The sequence below is a fragment of the Varroa destructor genome, unplaced genomic scaffold, assembly GCF_002443255.2.
Source record: "Varroa destructor unplaced genomic scaffold, Vdes_3.0 BEIS01000004.1, whole genome shotgun sequence".
Classification (NCBI taxonomy): domain Eukaryota; kingdom Metazoa; phylum Arthropoda; class Arachnida; order Mesostigmata; family Varroidae; genus Varroa; species Varroa destructor.
Window position 1 is genome coordinate 27,294,804 of NW_019211457.1, and position 16,615 is coordinate 27,311,418.

Below are 16,615 nucleotides of genomic sequence, written 5' to 3' on the forward strand. Positions count from 1 at the left end.
CTGGCCCTTCAGCAGTGCTCTCCCAAATGAGCAGACGACAAACTCTTGCGGCAGGGGATAAAGCGCAAAGAATGACTAAGCTGATTAGGAGGCAAAAGTAAACAAAAACCACCTACTTCTGTAGGAAATGACTTACGATAGCCCATAGTGATATGCGAATATGCCAGATCACCTTATCTTTAAACCATAGCTAAGAAAAGTCAGAGTATTGGGGGCATCGCAAAAGGCTGCAGTCGATGATCTCAGTATGGTTTACATAGTGAAATCATCCACCAAAAAATGTTCCAAGGGTTGTTAGTCTCAGAATCTAAACATATTATCTTTTATTGCTTTGCATATATCTTGTCTTTTGAATTTTGTTCGAAGTTGTGCTATGCTTTATGCATATAGAAAACAATGTGCATTTATTTTATTATTTTAATACACCATTTGCTTGATATTTCTATTATATAGATATATATACACATGTGCATGTATATGTGTGTTTGTGTACAAACCCTTCAAATACGTGCATGCATATAAAACGGAAGTTCGACGTTTACGCGTAATACCTAATGCTTTCGAGTCAAATCGACGATCAGGAATACATCTTCGCTTCTTATAAGTAAGCGTCAACCCGTTTTTTAAAACTATTCAAACATATTCACCCGCACGTAAATCTGCTATTATATGGCTACCATTATAATCCAAATACGAACGAAGAGTTTGCTTGCTTTCAATGTTGGGATTACCATATTTCGTTCTACTATTGGGACCAACCCCTCCTAATAAGGTTCTTTAGCCAACAAGCCGACCAACAATCCGGCCATAGCCAGAACACTATACGGTGCCGCCGACGCCTACACCTCATAGAATGCAGGAAGTCTGTCGATTATGAGGAATTGCTTGCATGACGTCTGGAAATAACAAGGTCTAACTTGGCCTAACCACGACAGTCATCCATTATACTGTCGCTGCGAAAGGTACAAAGCATGAGCAGATTAACTAGTTAGATCTAGAATTAGCTTGGAGCTCTACTGACCATTCGACGTTCCTTCGGCCGGTCCCCTTCAGCGCCTCCAATATCGATTTTGTTATCACATTATACACAGGGGCAGACAGAATAAGTGAGATGTGCGTCACTTTCCGTAGTCCTGTAAAGCAGGACGCTGCTGTGTATATACAGCTGTCGCAAAGAGTTTCCACGATAGTGACAAATCCGTGCGAGCCCTTCTAACCTATAAGAACGAAAGAAGCATCGTAGCACAGTGTATATAAATGTGTGTCTCTACTGTAAGTATTATCTCCAGAATCGATTGTCTGTAGTAAGGTAGCCACAGACCGTCGGTCCTTCGACTCAAGGAGACCGCAGTTTTAGCCGCAGCTACGTGTTCGAATAGCTGACTATACAAGACACGATAGAGTTAAGCGATGAGATGTTGTTCGTTAACGTACTTTAAGAGAAGCGCGCGTGATCATGGGTGCAAGCCGACTTGTAAATTTTTGATTAAGCCAGTAAATTAACAGCGTTTGTTGACAAAATGTAAGAGATGCTATAGACCGAATAGTGGGAGGTAGTGATTGAGCCATTTCAAAAAAGCAAGGTTTTCTGTAAATTCCCTTTGTTGCGGGTTCTAAGATAAAAGCTCATAGATACGGTGACACTTTTACATGTATGGACTATAATAAAAGACAAGAAGGCGGTAGAGGCTTGGATTAAGTGAAAGACGAGGATTAAAATGCCCAAAGGACCAAGTGCTAAAGGGCAAAGAAGTAAGTCCGTTGTAGAGTATTGCATGACCATCTTCCATTCTCTTCATTCTTTTGTGAGCTTTTTAGCTAGTGGCACTTCTGAGTCTTCATGGTCCGTCTGTTGAAGCATTTCTTTGCCAACGAGTGTCATCTCACCGCCATTTTCCTGCGAAGACTCGTTTTTCGAGACTAGCTGTGGGCAGAAATCCAGCTCGTGTTGTCTGGGTTGCTCACGAAGCCAAAGGCGCTGGGACTTCTACCGGATTTCCCTTTCTTCTGCTGGGTAAGTGAGACAAATGTGTGAAAAATTGTTGGACAACAGAAAACTATCGTGGTAGCAGACGGGGCGCGTTGGCTACACCGAAAAGCTTATCCTTCGGAAACTCCTATACCCATCTTTCCTTTCTTTTGCCCATATACCTTCGGGGTTCCTCATGCCTTATCACATACCCAGAAAAACTCTGGCACACTTTTTTTGGAAGTTTGCTCCACTGCATATTGCCCCCCCCCCCCCCTCTCCCCGCTCCGGTCAGCAGGCCCAAACACCTCGTAATTCGTCGTTATCAGCTTGACAAACGGTTCGTCGAGCTCCTGATTCCTTTAGACTGATCCCTTTAAATACAGCCAACCCTCCACAGACGTACATAGGCTAGTTAAGCTGGCAGCTATGTAGCCGAAAACTCGACTGGGGTGTGCCGGTGCTTCCTAAGCTGCTGGTTCTCAAGAGAGTAAAACCGAGAGAAAGTCCGGTTTGTTCCATCCCTATCGATACACTCGGCGCTCTCGACGCATTAGGAGAAGCATCGTTCAGCATTCTACGAGGGATTGTTGATTCCCACGAGAGCGTCTGTCAGCCAGAGAACTTAGCTAATCGAGAGATCCCCTAGTTTTGAGAAGGGCTTAGGTGGTTACCATGACGTCGAGTAAGTATTGTAGAAGTGGCGTGTATCTAGGGCTTGCCTGTTGCTCGTCGTAATTTACCCTAGATGTTCTAATTCGTTCGCTTCTGAGGCAGCCGGAAATAGGCCGCTTTTGCTGTTCAAATATGGGGGCCTAGAGCCGACAACGCAGCGAACACGAAGCAACTCCAGCAGATCGTTGTGGATTAGAACACGGATTTTGTTTAGCTTAAAGTAATGCCTTGCACCGTAAATTAGTAACGTTTGCCCATTGAAGTATTTGAATCACAAGCAACAAAATAGTACGCAATATTTGGCGCCTTATTTAAGCGTCGCCACGTTTATTCTTCAAGCGTCTGGACTCAGGCTATCGCATGAACTTTAGAAACCGACAAGACCAAATGTTTGAAGTGCAATCGTTGTGTACTTAGGGTCCTCGCTTCGTTCAATTGTCAAGAAAATAGCTTTTATATAAATGGACAAACCAACTGTGACTTTTGAGGTACAGGAGACAAAACATGCACTATGATTTGTGTTGTCGTATCCTAGCTGCCCTAAGCGTCTCAGGTTAAACGTTATTCAACGGTATTGTTACACAGCTGGTCAGTGTTCATAAATATCTATAGCATAGAATGAACTTCTGCTAAAGCTTGCCGCCGACTGTATTTGATCTCTTTTTCAGACCAATGAACAGTAGCGCTCATCTAGATATCTGAGAATCTAGACCTAACTAATATGAGTATTCATTGAATTTAATTTGAATTTGTCCATTATTATTCACGAATTCATCGACCAGTCGTAATAGGGCGTACAGCCAAGTTTGGGTGTACAATTTGGGACGAAAATGTCTCACAGTACGTCCTGAAAAAGCTTTGTAACCACTGGGGCACACCCATCCCTTGGTGATGTAAGAAAGTAGAATTTGTAAATACTGCGTTTACTATCTGTTATCCCTGTGTTTATAAACAACTGGCGATCACAGGCGCATAATTAGCGTTAAGCTGTATTCAGGTTGAGTTTATATCTTTCATTTATATATGCTGTAGACTGTTTTAAAAACAGCCTACAACATATATAAATGAAAGTTTCAAGTAAGAACAACCGTATATCTTTAGTGCAATTAGCAGTATAACCTAGTTTAGAAAAAATAGGTTTCTTAACTTACAAAGGATTATTCTTTTTCTGCTTTTTCCTTACAAAAAAAGTAAAAGCAGTGTTTTGTCGCTTTTTGAGTTATACACGTCTTTAAAACCTTATGACTCTGACAATCAGACAAATTACCTCGGGCAAATTTGTAGCATAAACACTTGAAAGCTGGTTAAACGTCAATAATCAGCAAACTTAGGCAAGTTTAAGCCTTCCGTGTAGAGGAACTTAAACCGATTTTCATATATCTTTCTTTTTTTACTGCAGAAACTATAAGGGCAAAATTGGCTAGGCCTAACATAAAACGCACTTTGGGTTTACCAGTTATTCTGGAACACAAAAAAATTATTAAAGAAAAATCATTTTTAATAATTGTAGTCAAAGCTCGCATTGGCCCTTTGCGCAAAAATTACTCTACCGTCCTACTTAGCCGTCTCACTGGGCCACAAATAGTTATACAGCTAAAAATGAACGACAACAAATATTATCTTATAGAAAATATATAATGAAACATAATTCCGTACCGCGTATTCATAGCACTGTGCAATAGGTAGCCGGGTTTTTGCACTGGGTTAGTTTTGCAGTCGTACGAGGAGGCAGCATACTAACTTAATTATTAGTGCTAAAAGGTTGTCCTCTGTAATAAGTTAGTCTTGTAACTTTAACTATATCTACAAAACTGACCACACCACACTTAAAATAATCGCCTTTGAAGCCGCTAGCGATTAGATTGTGGTGCGCTGCTGATATTAAAAATCGTTTTACACTTGAATATATTTAACAGAATAGATATTTGTATTCATTAATATCAGGGAATTTTTTGACATTCATGGTACCAAGATACCACTAAAACCGTTGCCGTAAGTTAAGTGGCCAACATGCTGAAGACATCTCTTGGGTCATATTATTTATGTGCATCTAAGGATATTCACCTTACACGCTCTAGAACAAGTCTTCAGCGACGTCTTTATACTTTTTTATTGGGACTAAATCCTTTGAAGCCGTCTCAGTGAGGATCAGATATTATACTGCGTCTCGCAAAAATTGTAACCCTTCTTTAAGCGTTAGCCATTTATAAGATGCTTCATCATTGCTATTGTTTAGTGAGGTCGCTGTGCGAAGCGTTTGAAATTTTTGTTCAAAGAAGTAGTGATTAAGGTTTTGAAGCGATTGTAGGAAAATCCTATTGCAGGCTCGCAACTGAATACCGGTAAGGGATTCCTTTTAGTAATAATGCAATGACAGGAAACAGGCAAACAAATAGGTAAGAAAAAGAAAGGAAAGAAAAGAAAACTGCCACAGTTGTGCTGGACCTCTGTTTGAGTTTTTATAGCTTAGCAGGAAGAATGATTACCATAGACCCAGCAAGTTATACAACTATGTAGAGTTCACGTCAGATTACTAATGATGGAAATTGATCACTCACACGCGTCACTGCACGTGTGTAAAATGGTAACTGAGCTAAGTAATTTTCTGTTTAGTCACTCGTTCAAAGACCAAACAAATACAATTGGTTGAAGCTTACCCCCCTTGAGTAAAGCTGTCTACTCTAGCACTGCCTATAGCTACTATCAGATCGTTGTTTTTCTGACGTGCCTATTTTAAACAGTTCCGAACAGAGATACTTCGATTGAGATAAGCTAAGTTTTCCAAAAATCTATCGGTATTTGCCAGACTTAGACGCGGTATATAGGCAATATAAAGAATTCCCCTTTATAACGCCATATTCGCGCGACGGCCGTTAGCATATTGGTGCCGTTCCTCACCTGTAGCCTCAGTACAGGTGATGCAGCCACTCGCTACACCGGTCGTCTTAAGGTATTCATCAGCTGCATGATTAGTATTAGCATGAAGTCGTACCCAACCGAATTTGACCTTTACTTAGTAGGGTGCTTCAGCAGCGAGCTATCATCGTACGTGTGTAGAGTTATCATAGTAATCTTCATATGTCATCATTGATTCACAAACTTTCGAACGTATCAAGTGGACGGGAATTGTTGACTACTATAATTGGGAATAAAGGTAAACGCTCTGCACCATCAAATCGATTACATATAACCCAGTGACAGAAGCCAGTTGTTGTAAGTAGGTACCGATGTATATCTTATACAGCTTAAAAGTCAATAACCGGATGCGCAACGACAAGAAGTCCATGAATCAATTGGATAACGTTTCTATCGTTTTACATAAAGGCCTAAATTCTTAAAAATGTGCTTCCTTGCTCATTACAAAGGTGTTTGAGCTCCTGTCTTCTCTTGAGGAGTGATGATTGTTGCTATCAACGTCACTACAACAACCAGCTAGTTATTTCAAATGACATCGTATATAGGGTAAATCATGGGTACGATGGGACACGGGTAAAGGTTGGCCGCTTGGGATCCGGTGGAATAAGTTGCATAGCATCTCATAGGCATTCTGTAAATGTGGCTCTTCACATAGCCAGCATCAACGATGATACTGCCAGAGAGGAACATACGAAAACGTTTCAACCATTTACAAAATAAGTTGAACGCATGAAAAGGGAACAACAAACTAAAGATTTTGTTCTTCCGATGAAGAGAATGAAAGTTCACTCTCTACAGAAGGAAAAAGGCCAAAATCTGTAAGAGGAATGCTATTACGTGGTCAGTTTCGATCCACAGGTTGGTCGATGCTTGGAAACCGCGACGATGCAACGTTTTGTTACAATATTTTTGGCCTTTTTCGGTTTAAAAAAGGTATTGATCGCTAATGAATTTATCAAATCTTGTTATAGTATACATTTATTTCAAAGTACTAGCACGATCATTGTTAAAGTAAAACGGGATCCTAAAGAGAGTGTTAGATTTTACGATGTGATCTAAAAAAAATGCCACGAGAAATGTTTTTATTAACGGCATTTTCGTATGTATCTGTTCCTTTGTTAATTTTAACCGCGGCGTAAAGCAGGTGAAGGTGTGTATTCTAATTGCCATAAGTTTGTTACAGGCCGAAATTGGACATGCTCGGAATCATTAGCTGGCTACTATATGAGATCCGATTTCATGAGCAGCCAAGTTACGTATTCTTACTGCAGTAATTAACAATATAAGTCAAGTACGGGCTCGGCTTTAACATCCTATTTAAAATAACTGTCGAAAAGTTAGTAAAAGGGAAGCCAGATAAAGAGTCAAATGTCGAAAACTTGCTTCTCCCCTTATTATTATAGCTATGGACAGTTCTGTTACAGGTACCGAGTCAACTTCTTATGACTTAACCTTAGGGACTATAACGGTGAAAAGATGAACCTGCTATTTTGAAGATTTACTCTCTCTCTCTCTCTCTCTCTCTCTCTCTCTCTCTCTCTCTCTCTCTCTCTCTCTCTCTCTCTCCCTCTCTCTCTCTCTCTATATATATATATATAATGAAAAAATACTTCGTAAAAAAGTTTGATTCTCGATAGTTAATATCTATACTTTGGCGTATACAATGCCTTTTCTATCTAAACAAAGAAGAACGCTATTTTTATTTTGTATTAGATCGGTGGGTCACAAACAAACTAGAAGGTCCACAATTGAACTTTGCGGATGCATTAATTTTCATGAACAGACGTATCTATACAACACATGTACTGAGGTACAGAACCGATCGGTCGTACAATATTGAAATCACTACATATCGATCTTAGATACGCGTCGCCTGACTATTTACCAAGAAACCTGCACTAGTTGGGCCACAACCACTTATTTCTGATCTGTTAGTAGATGGTACAAGGCCATTTGCTCTCGGGCCGTCCCGGCAAAAGTTTAATATAGTAAAGCTGCGGGCCACTGCGGTCTTGGTGCGCTAGAGGCCCACGACTGCTCCGATTAGCTCCGCGTGTTAAACCCAAGTACATTTTCGCGCGATGCGCTTGGTATAGTCATGTTCGCTAAATCATTTATATAGTCGAGAGTTTTGTCGCATGTTGCTGTTTCGGTTCCAATACGCTGTCTGCTATTAGTAAATTGGTTACAACTTCAAGTCGGATATAGTATTTATACTTCATAAATGCGTCATATACGAAAAATATGTCTTGCAGTGTGTGCCTAGATTGGATATGGGTCCCTTTAGCCCATAGAATACACTTGCGACCAGGTATCCCCTTAGTATAAAATAAATTACATTAACAATCCTATCATTAGCCGTGCCCCTTATAAAGGGTCATGAGGAAGTCAATTTGATGCTGGGTCTGTTGGCGTGACGTGATCGGGAAGACTAATCCTGCTGTTTTAGTGTAACATATGTTGTTGTTGGCAATAATAACAATAATAATTGCAGAAACAGTGACTTGGGCGCTGTGTAGATCCCTTGGTAAGACAGCCCTTTGCTCATTGGCCTGCTGACGGGTCAGCCATACTCACTTCCTTCGCACTTCTCGAACAGTTGCACATGGTTAGAATCCATGTCCGTCTATGAGGACGAACATAAAAATATCTACAAGAAGGCTCCGATATATTGGCATAAGGATATTTGCCTTGTCTACAGTGATGCTTCACTGAGTGTTCTTCGTGGCCCTGTTTAGCTGTAGCAAAAACGGCGGTTAACTAAGTGACGGTTGATCATTCTTCCTTTTTACGGATCGGATAGCTCGATACATGATCCACGGCATGTTTTCATACTTCGTAGAGTACTCGCCAGAGACGGACGTTGCAGAAATTGACGCGACAAAATCAACAAACCAGTTCTACATGCATTCGAAAAACGAAACGGATAATCAACGAGAGAATTTCGGTGACGAAAGTTTTCGTACACCTTATGAATCTAACGGATTGAATTTTCAGTACAAAAAGTTACGTAGGGCGATACGACCCAGCGCGAATGCTCTAGATTATTCGTCATTGCTGGACAACGTACCCACGATTGGTAAGTTCACCCACTTTTTTTTTCATATATTAACTTTAAATGCTTCCTCCCTATTTTCACGGAAATAGTTGTCAAATCGATGGCTCATAAATGGCCATATCTTTGCAATTTATGATTGTGCCTGTTGTAATAAAAAACTAATTTTAACTAACCGAGGTAATCTAAAATAGATTTACCTATTTTTCGAGTATACCAGCTTATACATATTTACCACATACTCTGATTGTATACGGAAAAATAGTATTAAAAGTACTCAATAATAATTATTATTATTATTTTGTTTTCTTATATAAATTCAAATCCCCTCCTTCGTCTAGTGAGGCCTGTAATATATATATATATATATATATATATATATAACAAAACGCAATGTCTACTGTTATATAAACAACACAAAAATATTAGAAAAATGTGTAATATTTCTTACCTCGGCAAAAATACGTAGATAAGAGGACTAAATAGAGGACGTTAGAAATTCGTTCGAGCAGGCCTGTGCTTTGTTTTCCGTAAGCAGGCGTATGCTCATTAATATACAGCATCATTATAAAAATCACTGTTGTTATACAGAATTGCTGCCTCTGCCGTACTCATTAAGTTTATTACTCATTTGTGTTTTGAACGTTACCATTGCTTCGGATACCGATCTAGTGATGTTCATTGATTTCAATTGTTTGCTCCTTTTGCATTTACGCTTGCCAGCGGAGCCAGTCGGATCGAGGCAAACCATGCAGCCGGGAGCGGAAGGTGGCATACTTCTGCCCAGCCTCGAGTTAAATAATAACGTCGTTCAAAGAAACTTCCCACAGATACAGGCAACGCCTCGAGGGATCAGACAACGTCAGAAGTATAGCAACGTTCGACCTGGTGGAGCTGGGTGCGATGAGGAAGCTGACGGGCTTAAACAACTTCAGACGGATCAAAACGAATCAGTGAAGCCGCTCCTGGTCGAACCCTTCGAGGCTGAAGTGATTAAGGTAAGTCCAGTCACAAAAACGGCAGGAGAACTAACAGAAGATTGCTAAAAGGTAACAGACAATGCCTGTCATTATATCTCACTATTACGATGTGATGACCAGTTAAGTGTAGATGTAAACAAAGATGTTCGAAGACTTCAAGTTTCAATAGTTATATCTAATGTTGATTTCATTGTTTAGTATTTAGTATTAAAGCGTTCCTTTTATAAACCCTTTATTTCTTTTTGTGTAGACAAACATTTATATAGGTGCTTAGTTACCTTTGTCATCTTATAAGGAGAACTTTGTCATGCCTGCCTCATTTCTGTATAAATTATCACTGTGGAATACTTGATCGATATATAATGCATTACGCAAATTTTGGTGGCGGAAGGCACGACTAATTGCGTCTACGGCTCTTTTCTTTTTATTTTTCTATCGACCAAGTCAACTGGGAGGGGCTTAAGTGATGTTTTTCATACTGTTAATGTAATAGAAACATTAAATATTCTTCTCCCTAGGATAGGCTCCCATTAGTTCAGTTTTTGTGCATGGCGAGCATTAACAAGGCTCGATAAGTTTCAACTATAGCCTATGGTTTTTGACCATAAATACGTGACATTTTAAGAGAGACGAGCTTGAGAAAGTATCTTCGACGCTACGTAAAATTGAGAGTATTCATAAACGCCGTGCGGAGCGCCGACATCGGCAGAAAGAAGAAATGGAAGTTCTACAAGCTCAGAAAAGCAAAGAAGAGTTTGGTGCTAATCAACAACTCTATGACATGATTCAGTAAGTATCGATTATATTGATATAAGGTCTTAACCTTTGCTTAGCGGGGTTTTTTTGACAAACTGAGTTTCAGCCTATACTAAGCCCGATTCTAAGTCAACTTCATCACTATTACTACCTAAAATATTTAGTTGCTTGAATATGTGATACGCCCTTTTACAAATACAAGTTCTTTACATTAGCAGAACTCTTCAAAAAGAAGTTAAGCTACGAAACTTTTACACTATGCTAAAATCGTCTCGAACCAGGCGCTTTGATTTTATTATCTCTAAACAGTTGGACTAAATCTTCTTTGAAACATCTTTCCGAAGAGAGCAGCATTTGGAATTAAGGGAAAGTATTTTAGTACTTGCTAGATCTCCGCCGTGTCTTTTCGGCCTTTTGAATTACAGTACGAAGGCCAACCTTATGGCTAAGGCCAAACGTTGCTGCTGAAGTACAAGGGAAAGAAAACGTAATTTATCATTCAGAAAGTCGACTTTATAATGTCTATAATGGCGTGCGTCCCGACTGTTTGCGCTTTGAGACAGTGCTAGATCCCTCTCTAGCAATGAAGCCGTATCGGTCCACTTATAATACAGTTCAAATTCCTCTAAGTGAACGTAGTGCAGGCCGTTGTGAAACATACCGTATTGCAACCGGGGCAAGAATATTTTATTCAAAATGATAATTTTTTATTGACAATATAATTATGACGACCAACGAGAAAAAATCGAACACAAATAGATATTAGTGCAACGTATTGAACATCCGCTTAGACCGTTGCTTCTAGGCTTCACGAATCTGAGCCTCTTATTGAATTCAAACGTCTGCCTGTTACTCTCGTTTCACTATAAATACAGAGGTGCTCTTTGCAACAAGAAAGAAAACATGCTGGGCAGATAAGGACATAATACTAACGCAGCTGTTTTACTAATATTAACGTTTCTATAGAACCATAGGAACCATATTAACGTTTCTATAGAAATTTTGCCTAAGCCAATATTCATTGGAAGTTCTGAATATGGCCATTAACAACCGAGATGCTCACTCCGAAATATCTTCCGAAATATTTCGAAGAACACCTAGCCTATATGAGACGTACCAGCATTGCTTTTATTAGAAGTATGTATCGTTTTTTGGTTCATTCATCCATTCTTTATTTATTAGTTTTGGCCCACTTTTCGTATTTTGCAAGCTACTGCCTGATTCCTAATACCGTCTACATAAGAAAAACGGCTTTTTGCGTCACGCCGCGAACACTTGGTTCGCTGATGGATCGACGCCGTGGATCTGCTAAAGTGATTAGCGTTTTTAGTCACATAAATAAATTTCTATCTGGCCGAACACTTTGGGTGCTGCGTTAGGCGTGTGGTATTCCTGACTGCTGCCAGGGATTAGTCTATGCGCGCTTCCTGCTCAAGGTTATATACTTATCTGGCGACTTATCTGGCGCGCGGAATCTACTGAATCCATACGTACACCAGAGCGCTTACTGCCCAAAACTTACGTCACTAGTACTGTTTTGTATTGCGCTAGTACCAACAACGCCATACATTTACCACGTTTGCCCTGCCTCTATAACGCGGTGTTTGTTGCGGAAACGATAAATACATTTAGACGAATACGTTCGCGTCATTCGGGGAAGTTATTTTGTGTTTCTACGTACGATTCAGTTGGTCAGTGGTCCTTTTGCATGAAGTGTACAGTCAGAGGCGCAGGAAGCGACATAGGAAAAGTCGTGTCCAACTCTCGGTAACGCAACAAAATGTGATTGTTGTTGTTTCTTTTGGGTTTCTTTGGGGTAATTGATTTCCAATCAATCAATCGCAGACAGCTTCTAACATCGAAACATCTTGCAATACCCTTGTTCTGGAAAATGCAGGATACCGAGTCTAACTATAACTCTGATCTTGAGATTAATTAGACTGACGTATAATACGAATACCCTATTGCAGCTAATCATAGAGCAGTTTAACGCCATCATATTATTCAACCATCGACGGGGCCCCATGTTGACAAATGACAGAAGACGATCTTGCTTACATTGACAAACGTCACACGACGGTAGTCAGTAAGTTAACAGCAAGAAGCCTAAACAGATCGGAATAGGTAACATATTGGTTAAACTTAGGTTTTAGGGTGACTATTATATCCTTAAACACAAGATATTATGTACAATTGGGCAAAACCCTTGCTAGATGGAGGACTTCGTAATACGATGATCTGAGTCTATGCCTCATAGATTGAAACAGATTTGCTAGATAAATACCATCTGCAATTTTTTTCTCATATGACAATGCTTAATGGACGCAAAGCTTGAATCGGTTTTTGAAATAAATAAACACGATGATACATCACAGAGGCACACACTAGCCTACATCGAGCACGCATCCAATGTATTTACTTGACTTTTTTCTATGGATTAGTTGACTATTTCCCTTTTTACACTCTTAGCTATATGCACCACAACTTACGGACCTAGAGGGCAAATGCTATCGACCTGTTCTACACTGCTGGCAATCTGTTGTTGAAGTAAGTTTTTTGTGTATATCTGTGTAGAACCCAACGTTCATTCCAAATCGTCGCATCACTGAATCGTATAGTCAACAGTTTAACATATCTGCCTCGTGGGCATTTATTAGTTTTTACCGAGATACTTAACCCATTTAATAATTAGTTGGAAATAGATTTGATATCAACCTTAACTTTATCCGGAAGTGGAAGACATTGAAGAGGATAATACAATTTTTTCCGTTTTACAAGTTTCAGCTCCAGAAGACAGAAAAGTGCAATAGAAAAAATAAATTCGCAGAAAACAGATGGGAAATTGTGTGTTTTATGATACATTCAAAGCTTTTTGAGTGAGAATTTTTAATAATAAAGTTTTACAAGCGCTATGCCGAAATTAACAAAAACTATTAAATGTTGTACAAAATGATTAAATTGTAAATAAATCAATCGTTGATGATTTTAAAGTTGAATATTCTCGCCATTTTTACATGCCGGTTATTATCATTTCTCTGTTTATAGTCGCTACTTACATGCTATCTATATGAAGCTATCTTAGTTCGATGCCGTAGCATATGGATCTAGTCGTGCAAGCACGTAAGCTTGACACATATCAACGTACACTCTTACGGACAAATATTTTTTTGCCGTTCAATAACTGTCTAGTACATTACTTGTTCATGTTGCTCTATATTTGTGTTCTGGGCTTGCCCACCCGAATTTGCTCATAGGGCGTACAAGGCCACTCTGCCACCTCATCTCTCTGGAGGAAACTACGACGCGTCGGAAGTAGCGATCTGCGTTGTGGTCCGGAAACGACCTTTGAGTAACCAAGAAATTGCCATGCGCGTTGTCGACGTGGTAACCGTCCAAGTAGACACCGTAATCGTGCATGAACCAAAAGTCAAGGTCGACCTAAGCCGCTCCATTGATAATATTAAATTTCGATTTCATTTTGCCTTTAACGAAGACTGTGACAACTTCACCGTGTATAGGTTCGTTTTGTGATACTTTAACAGACATTTATTTATTTACTTTAATAGATAGCTATTTCAATAGGTCTCTGAGTGATTCGCGCTAACTCAGCTTGATTGCCAGTTGGCTAGCTCGGATGTTATTCTATATAGTGGTTTTCATCGCAGTTTCAGTTTGCTACAATGCCAATGCAGAACTCTACCTTGGTGTCTACTGGAATTGAAGGCTACTATATGAAACTCATGTTCCATTAGTCATAACATGGAGAAAAAATTAGGAAAAATAGCTTCGTGGCTCGACCGGATCGTTTGTTCGTAAGATGTTCGTTACTTTATTGGTTTATTATGAATGTCAATAACAAAAACATCGATGGAATCGCGTCTGGGCGGATCTAAACGGAAGAGCACCGTAGAGGTACAGGACTTTAACGAGAGTGAAGATATGTGACAAATGTCCGATAGTGAACGAAATTTGTGAAGTGAGTCTGGTCTAGTCTTGCCCATTTATTTAAACGAAACCGACATAATCGTCTTCGATAGTATGGGTTTAGATAGACCAGCATATGTTCACGTTGGAGAAAGTCAATTTTGTGTAAAAACTAGCCCCTATCAAAGATATTTCATGTCGCGTAGAAAACGCAATAGAGTGCATTTGGCTATAGAGAAATATATACAAACGTACATACTGTGTTTCGTGTCAAGCGAATGCGGTGCAGGTTTATTGGACCTATTTTCAACACCTGTGTCTGTTCCATGGGGCAAATTTTACACGTTATGTTTACAGCGCCAATGTACGAACTGAGTTACCCGTTATATTCCGGCATAATAAAGAGAACAAGGATAATTGCATTTGCTAGTGTACTGCCAAAAGTATGTGACCAGTGGCTCCTCCGGTCAACAAATCGCAAACATTTAGAAATCGGAAACGTCATGGCACTCTTTGTTATATGTCACATCATATCCCTATAAGCACGGCGAGTGAAGTGTTCCTAGTTCGTTTTGTACCAAACTGCGGTAATAAATAATGCTAAGACGTCCAACTATGACTTGCATCGTGGCTCGTACGTGCAACTTGTATCTTTTGCACGCTCATACGTCACACATGTATTCTTGTAAATGCAACCATTCGATGGTTTGCGAGGGAACTCCTTGTTTCTATGGCGCTACGCCATAGACCTCTACGGAATTGTCTGGCTTGTAAAGTATTCTAATGGCTTTGATTTTTTCTACCTCTATGTTTCGAACTTTACGTCTGGTATCGCGATCAGACATTCGATCAGACAAACGGCTGGCAGGCTCCCAGCACGAAACGACGTCTGTCTGTCTGTCTATGCACGGATTCGAACGTAGAACACAGCGGGTCCCCAAAATTAGCAGGCAAATACGTTACCCACTTTGCTGTCATGTAAACTTATTTTTTTCAACCTGACGGATGTTTTCCATCCCGATTACTTTAGAATGCAGGACTTGCAAGTACAAAAGTAGATTAGAATTAGAAATGGCCAAAGTAGCTATTAAACGTACACCGATATTATTTCCTTTATTCATGTGAGCTCTGAACGGATTCGGGCGTAGGAATTCTGGCAGGCAAACATTGCCGTGCTTCATAGTATTATAAAATATACTATCTTGTTAGTGATTACAGGACGAAACCCATTTGCAAAAGGAGCTTTTTTCGATTGTTCCTCAGCTTGTTGTAGTTATCTCAAAATGTATAGAGCTTACGCTCACGATAGGAACGGAAATTGCTCGTTTACTGTTGAAACTTATTAAACCTAAGCTGCATTTACATTATTTTTTTTTTTTCTGGATACTATTCACTGGATATTTGCTTTCGCATTTTGGGTTTACCATAAAAACTTGTGTCCCGATTGATTCATACACGTGTTAACCATAACAGCATCGAACTCATCGCGTGCAGAATGATTTGTTCCTCCACCGCCTTCATCTACCTTATAAAATCATATAGACCATCTGTGCCTTGAATGGGGCGTAATCATTTGTATTTATACTTCGTAGCTACATGTTCATACGCTAATAATGTATTCATGTATCGACGGTGTCCTTTAGTCGTAGCAAGAGCTGTCGCACCGATGGTGGCTTCCAGTTTCTCCTTTTCCTGTTAACTTGATTCATTCGTTTTTCCACCATTCATCCGCCACAGGAGATGAGCCTTGGAGGCTTGAATGGCACCTCGGCCTGATATCAGGTAGGCATAGCAGCCTGATCAAAACACGAGAGCGGATTACATTGTGTTGTGTAACATGTTACCGTGATATAACATTATATATTGTTCCTGCGTACCGTAAAGGTACCAGGTATGGTGAATGTTAAGAACTGGGAGTCATCTGAGTCAGCAGTGCAAGCCAGGGAAATGTGAAACCAACATGCTGCTTTACCGCAGCATCATCTACGTGACGTGAATGTCGTGTCCGACCTCGGGTCTTTCAAGGCTGCGTCGTAGTGGAACAATACTCCTTTAATGCCTATCGCAGACAGACACGACAAGGGGGCGAGCACGCCTGAAGCGCCCGATGATTCCTGAAAACTGACGATCCAGACAGGATTTTCTGGGTTTATAAAAGGAAGAATGAAAGACGAAAAGAAAACCCAAGAGAAAAATAATAATACGAAATACAAAAGGGAAAAAAATAAATGAGACAACTTTATGTTTTAGGACTGTGTAGTCCCGTATACTGACGTATTGTGAGATGTGACATTTTGGGCTTGCGTATTTAAATTTTAAAATAAAATAAAAAAAAAATTA

General features: G+C 39.8%; 1 protein-coding gene across 6 annotated transcripts in view; it reads left to right on the forward strand.

Annotated features, from left to right (window-relative positions):
• The window catches only part of LOC111248976 (kinesin-like protein Klp10A), a 37,302-nt gene that overhangs the window by 3,184 nt on the left and 17,503 nt on the right, over positions 1–16,615 (forward strand). For 4 of the 6 annotated variants that reach the window (XM_086987069.1, XM_086987068.1, XM_086987071.1 and 1 more), the window contains 5 exons: positions 1,819–2,014; positions 8,364–8,639; positions 9,339–9,613; positions 10,221–10,384; positions 13,606–13,869. In XM_086987069.1, coding sequence (XP_086843195.1) covers positions 1,819–2,014; positions 8,364–8,639; positions 9,339–9,613; positions 10,221–10,384; positions 13,606–13,869 — 1,175 coding nt within the window. The remainder of the gene's footprint in view (positions 1–1,818; positions 2,015–8,363; positions 8,640–9,338; positions 9,614–10,220; positions 10,385–13,605; positions 13,870–16,615) is intronic. The other 2 variants (XM_086987072.1, XM_086987073.1) reach the window with 2 other exon arrangements.